Source organism: Citrus sinensis, chromosome 3 (assembly GCF_022201045.2).
Source record: "Citrus sinensis cultivar Valencia sweet orange chromosome 3, DVS_A1.0, whole genome shotgun sequence".
In the NCBI taxonomy this organism is placed as follows: Eukaryota; Viridiplantae; Streptophyta; class Magnoliopsida; order Sapindales; family Rutaceae; genus Citrus; species Citrus sinensis.
Genome location: NC_068558.1, coordinates 2,003,475 through 2,010,232, shown reverse-complemented (window position 1 = coordinate 2,010,232; position 6,758 = coordinate 2,003,475). Strand labels below are relative to the sequence as shown.

Below are 6,758 nucleotides of genomic sequence, written 5' to 3'. Positions count from 1 at the left end.
GCACTTAAAAAATCATTTATTAGTTGTTTAAGAAAGAATTTCGAGAACATTAGGCAAATGCTCCTAATAGTATCACATTTTGAGGTAACGCTTTTAATATGTATATTTTGCTTATTTCAATATTAATGTATTTTAATTACATTATTACAATTTTTTTTTTTTGCATTATTAGGTTTTATATGTGTTAGCCCCACATAGAGGTGAAGTAAAATGTAATGTTCTGTATGATTGTTTGATGGATTAAAATATTGATAAGAATGTGTCAACTGTGACTATGGATAATGTGTGGCTAATGATATAATGATTGATGTATTATTGGATAAATCTTTACCAAATTCATTGAGTTTATGTGGGAAAATTTTCTCATCTGTTGTTATACTCGTGTTTGAATTTGATTGTGAGGGATAAGATGTCTGTGATGGATAAAGGTGTTGAAAATATAAGAGATAAAGTCAATTATTTGACTACTAGATATGGAAGAGTTGAAATTTTGAGGCTATAGTGTGCAAAATAGGTATTGTAAACATCAACAATTTGGTTATTGATTGTAAAACTCGATGGAATTCAACTCACCTAATGCTCGCTATTGCTTTGTTGTATAAATATGCATTTGGTTAGTTAAGTCAAATTGACAAACATTACAAATGTTTGCCCAATGAGTCGAAGTGGGATTTGACAAAGGTCTTGTGTGCTCATTGAGATTAGTTTTGTATGTTACAAAAATTGCTTTTGGATCTTGACATTCCATTTCTAACTTATTTTTTTCCTAAAATTTGTGAGATTATACTGTGAATAAATTCATGGGAGAAGTTACCCAATACAGGGATTAGGCAAATGGCCAAAAATATGATGTCAAGTACGAGAAATGTTGGGAAGTTATCCATGGAGTGGTGGTTATAAGAATATCTTAAATCCTTGGTTTAAGAAGATGACGATTCACTTCCCTTTTCCTAGGGTTTATAGAGATCAATTTGTTTATCAAGCTGAAAGAGTATAAAAAATTCTTGATGGAGTGGTGAAATAGCATGAATTAAAGCATACAACAATAAAGGAGATTTTGAGATGGGCAATTCTTCTCGAGTACGTCTCAAGTTTTTATTTTTAAGAATTCAAGTATGGCTGGTGAATAAGATTCATTTGTCTCCAAACAAGTCAACTATAAGTAAGTTAAATTGGAACTTACTGAGATGAGGGATTTTGCCTAATATTAACCACAAGTATTATTGGCATCCGAATCCACATACATTTTTGCAGATCCGAATACAAATTCAAACATCAAAAATATCAATTCAGATGTAATTATATCCAAATTCGGATCAGAATTTTACCATCCCACTTTTCAACTACTCCCCAAACCCAATATATTAAATATTTATACTTGATAAACAAGAGCATCAATCAATGTACCTGTATGAGAATTGAGAAACAATGAACAAATAAATGTATATTTTAGTCAGAAATTTAATTTGACGCATTTCTCAGTCAGGGCCACACCCCAGCCAGCCCTTTACCTGACCAGTACTACTACTAGTCTACTACTACTACTACTTATGAGTAGTGACAACTTAACAATAAAGAAACAAAAAAGAGGTCTTCATTCAACTTCATACTTTAATTCAAAAGCTCTTTATTTTTCAATTCATCTTTATTTTTTTCCCCTAATTCCTCCCCTCTCTCTCTCACACTCAAAGTCTCAACCTCTCTCTCTCTTTCTCTCTGTCTTTTCTTTCTTTTCCTCTCCTTTTCTCCACCTCCTGCACTTCTTTTCAAAACCCTAGATTTCAAATCTAGGGTTTTGTTTGTTTTTTCATGTACTCAAAAGCGTGGTCCGTCAGCTGATCTCTAGTTGAGATTCTCTGTGTTGCACTTTTAACTGCGATTTATTTTCTACATTTTCGTTTTTCTCTGATTAGTTCCTCAATGGCTTTGCTTGACTGAAATGTATAAACTTTAACTGTATCTTGCAGCTTAATTGGTGTCTTATGTTCTTCTTTTTTCTTTTGTCTGGGTTATAAATTTTCTTCATTTCTAAGAGAAACCCCCGTAAAACCCTTGTTTTGTTTTGAGATTACACTCTCAAATTCATGATTTAGGGTGAAGGGGAGTTTTTTTTAATTCATTTTCCCAAACCTTTTCTTTAGACATATACAAATCTGTGTTTGTTATAAGATTTTCCCTGTAATTTGTAAAATCTCCTTTGGAGTCCGTAATTGATGTGGTGTTAGGGAGATCAGGATCTTGTGTGTATTTAGTTTAAGATTTTAGCTTAAGTGGCTTAATAGACTCATTTTCTAGCTACCCAAAAAGAAAAAAAATTCATTTTCTACTTAGTAAATGCATGGACGGAAGAGAAGCTATGGTTGCATCAGGGGGTGTCTCTGGTCCCTATTACATTCAACAACATAGAGGAGCATTCAGTGGTTCTCATTCAGCAACACAATCTGGTTTAATGCAAACCCCACCTGGGTTTAGATCCTCGTCAAATCTTAACATTCCAACTCAACCAAATGTGGGATCGACATTTGCAGTTGAGCCCAAACATGTCAATTTTGGCCATAACATGAGTGTGCCATCCGGGGTGCCACTAAGTGATCCAGTGAAGAAGAAGAGAGGTAGACCCCGCAAATATGCCCCTGATGGGCAGGTTTCCTTGGGGCTTTCGCCATTGCCAGCCAGGCCAAAGCGTTCTCCGGCATCTGATTCGCAGGCCTTGAAACGGAGTAGAGGGCGGCCTCCTGGGACAGGCAGGAAGCAGCAGTTGGCTACTCTTGGCAAGTCTTTTACTTTTGATATGGTTTTGATGTCTCAACTATATTGTAGCTTACAGGATTATTCAGTTTGTGATGCATTTTATCTAGATAGTGATCATAAGTCATAATGTACCTTATAATATTGTAGCATTTTTTGTGTTTAATTAAGGAGACAGCATTTTTTTTTAACTCGTTTTAGAGTATATTTTCTTCTATGGTCAGTTATTAAAGACATGCAATAATAGTCATCTGTTTTCATCTTTTTAAATTGAATTTAGTGTATTGCTTGTATCTTTGAATCAATTATCCATTATTTAGACCATCTTATTTTACTTTTTGAGATCCACCTAATTTTAGCAATTGTAGATACTAGTGACTGCAAAACACTATTAGAATTTGGTGATTATTTTTGGAAACAGAAGCCAGAATTTCTACAGATGAACGTGTTTTATGTTTGGACCTCTAATTTCTGAAACAGTCCTTGCATTCATGTTTTCTGTGAAATATTTATATGAAAAGAGGTCATGAATTTTAATGATAGTGTGATTAATTATGCCTTGCACTTTGATATCTTTATTTCTGTTTGCATGCTAAAATTCATGTTGGGGCTTCTCAAACTGTTTAACTACTTTTATGTAGGTGAATGGATGAATAGTTCAGCTGGAATTGCTTTTGCACCGCATGTGATCTCCATTGGAGTTGGAGAGGTATGCTACACTCATTCCAGTTTCTGTTTTATTTATGTTTTTGATGTTATTGCACTTTGCATTTATTGACTTCCTATTCGTGTTTAAATCGTATGATTTTAGAAACATGCCTATATGATGTGGTGTGGTTGCTTTTAAAGATGGCAATGAAAAGTTGCTTTGCCAACCAGTATGGTGATTACTTCCTAGAAATCTAATAGGTGGCTGTCATTTAATATAGATTTCATTTAGTATCCATTGGCTCATCCAATTCTCTTGGAAGTAAAAGCTTCCTGGATACAACTATTAGTTTATGCTTTATTAGCTATATTAATGGTACTTAACATCAATGAAACATAAATTGGAGTAATTTACATTTCACATGTGTATATGTGAATTCATGATGTCAGTATTTTGGAACTTTTGCTTATTGTTTTGTTAACTTGACCTCTTCTCCCCCCCCCCCCCCCCCCCCAAAAAAAAAAAAAAAAACCACATTAGGAGCTGACAGTTTTATCCTTTGTAGGACATTGTGGCTAAAATGTTGTCATTTTCACAACAGAGGCCAAGGGTTGTGTGCATCTTGTCAGGCCGTGGTACAGTTTCTTCAGTAACACTCCGTCAGCCTGCAACTTCAGTGCCCACCGTCACCTATGAGGTTGAAGCACTCTGTTTGTATCTTTTTCTTTTTTGGAAAAAAAAAATTCACCAAAAAAATTTTCATTTTTGTACTTTACCATTTCTTTGCCTTTTGCTAGTTCCATGATAGTTTTGGTTCATAATGTGGAATATGAAGGCATTGCATGCTTTGTTTTTGATCAGTGACTTTTCAAGCAAATATAGTTTACCCTTATGGATTGTAATGTCTTATTAATGTGATGGAAATTTCTTTAGCTCTGTTAAGTGAATCTAATTGTGGAATTTAACAGAAGGGCATTGAGAAAGTGACCATTGATAAATTGTAACCAAGGGATTTCTGGGTATCCAACTAAAAGGGTAGAGCCCATCAAAAATAAAAGGATAGCAGTGAATGTAATGTTATGATTTCTGCTTCAGAGAAAAAGGCTGCAGTAGGCTTTTTCTGTGAATATGCGTGTATGCTGGAGTAAAATTAAGAACATCTGTAAATTATTGGGCAAGGATTGGATGACGAAGATATGTTGAGGACACTAAGATCTTGACTAACTAGTGGTGCTAGAATATTAACAGTGGTAAGGATCTGATGGTGTTTGCTAGTTGGTTTGAGAGTAGCCAGTGTTGTGATGGCTTAGATGCAATTGAGGTGACATGAACCTTATCAGTCAATTACTGGTGTCTTTTTTAGATATATACTAGCCAGAAGCATCAACCTATGTATATTCTTGTAGGTCGAGTTATGTGTAACAGATGTGGTTATGTTGGCATTGCCACAGCAGATGCAATTTGAGTGGGTTGATTATAGATGATAGCAGCTGAATCAAGATGTATTGGTTTATGTTATCATTCTAGATGTAATCTGGATTAATTTAGTAGCTTGTTTCCAGGGCATTGGTAAATCAGCCTAACCTATACAATGCTGGAAAATAGCAAAATGACATTCCTAAAGATAGAGATGCGATGCTATTGAGGCTTCATCTTTCTCATTGGTTAAATGCTGTTTAATTTTCTGGGATTATACTTTTGGCTGATGTGAAAAATCCTATGCAGCTAAGCTGTCCAATTTCATGTTTATCAGATACCTTTTTCCAGATAAAGTCTAGGTTGAGTTTATCCATTGCTTTATGGTTTGTAGAACTAGAAGCCCTAGTATATAAGGGTAGTGCCTATAAATGATAGGAATGAGGCAGGGTGACCTGAATCTTCTCTCAGTACTTCCCTATACAGGATCAGAGACTCTCTAGTTCCTGTTCCCAATTAGGGACACTTGCACTCTCATTATTGTAAAAATAAGACTTGTTTTGAGAACGAGGTGTCAATCGTTTAATGTCCTACCCTGTCCATCTCTCAATGAAAAGTGCATTACATAGGACAAATGGTGACAAATTGGATTGTTTGGCCTTCTCTAATTCTTGACAATCTGTATTATAAGAATTGCCAACATTTTATACTTTGAACCTATCTTATCCTAGAAAGAAACGTTTTTTTTTAGGACGCAACCTTGGATTAGGGTTGAGTTAAGGTATCTGCAGAATCCATTATTTGGCCACTCAAATGTCATTCCCTTTTCTTAAAGGAATAGTTGGCCCAATGATTTGGTTACTAATTTTATTGTTGAATTTTAAACAACTCTAAACTCTTCAGTCTTCATACATTTCTTTCTACCCTTTTACATTTGTGTTTTTGTTCCCCGTGACAGCATTTTGAATGGAATGGAGGAACTGATTTGATTTATTTAGCTTGTGTAGGGCCGTTTCGAGATATTATGCCTGTCTGGTTCATTCTTACTTGCTGAAGATGGCAGTCCTCGTGATCGAACTGGTGGTGTAAGTGCTTCCCTTTCAAGTCCTGATGGTCACGTATTCGGTGGTGGAGTTGCTGTGCTTATCGCAGCAAGCCCAGTTCAGGTACGCTACTGATTGCTCCAAATTGCATCACCTGATCTATTTGTATCCCTACTCACTGTCTTCAATGTTGCTTGTATTGAAGGCATGCGTTAATTAGGTATGAGTTAGTCTGTGAGCATGTATGTGGAGTTAAAAGGTGATTTCTAGTCTGTGATCTGAAGAGTAATAAATGATAAACATTGCCTACTGCAGGTGGTGGTATGCAGTTTTGTATATGGTGGTTCTAAGATCAAGAGCAAGCAAGTTGCTGCCCCTGAAAATGACAAGAATTCTACGCCGCCACCGAGTAATAAATCAGCTACCCAAATTTATCCACCTGCCTCCCAAAATTTTCCCCCCTCCGCAATGAATGCCTGGTCCGGTTTTCGAACAGCTGATCTGAGAAACCCCCACCCAGATATTGACCTGACTCGTGGATGATGATTTGCTGCGACAAACACATGGTGTTTTGTACATATGTGTTGTTGTAAATGTACTGTCTGTGAAAACCATAAACATCTGAGATTCCACCTTGTTTGCCCACTAGGGGCGCGGGGTATGTGCTAACTTAGTCTATAACAGAGTCATCTCGAGGTTCTCAAACAAATGTGGGAATTAGTCAAACATTTTTTTTTTCGGTTAGCAGGTTGGAGTTGAAAAGATTTTGGGAGAAAATAGTCAGTCTGTTGTCTTAAATTTTAGCATTTTCTTTAGTGCTTTAATTTTTAAGGTGTCTAGATTATGTTGTAACCCATTTCTTGTTTCCTTTTATTTGATTTAAGTAATTAAGTTGTTGGCAA

General features: G+C 35.7%; 1 protein-coding gene across 2 annotated transcripts; it reads left to right on the top strand.

Annotated features, from left to right (window-relative positions):
- The first annotated feature begins 1,595 nt into the window (after nt 1–1,595).
- Nucleotides 1,596–6,758, top strand: LOC102616881 (AT-hook motif nuclear-localized protein 5). 2 transcript variants are annotated; one of them, XM_006476537.4, is made up of 5 exons: nt 1,596–2,771; nt 3,390–3,457; nt 3,999–4,094; nt 5,821–5,979; nt 6,172–6,758. In XM_006476537.4, exons 1-5 carry the CDS (start codon nt 2,339–2,341, stop codon nt 6,397–6,399), a joined length of 984 nt encoding a protein of 327 aa, XP_006476600.2. In that variant the 5' UTR covers nt 1,596–2,338; the 3' UTR covers nt 6,400–6,758. The 2 variants fall into 2 exon arrangements, with proteins under 2 accessions (XP_006476600.2, XP_006476599.2); XM_006476536.4 differs by having other exon boundaries at nt 1,599–2,771; nt 3,963–4,094.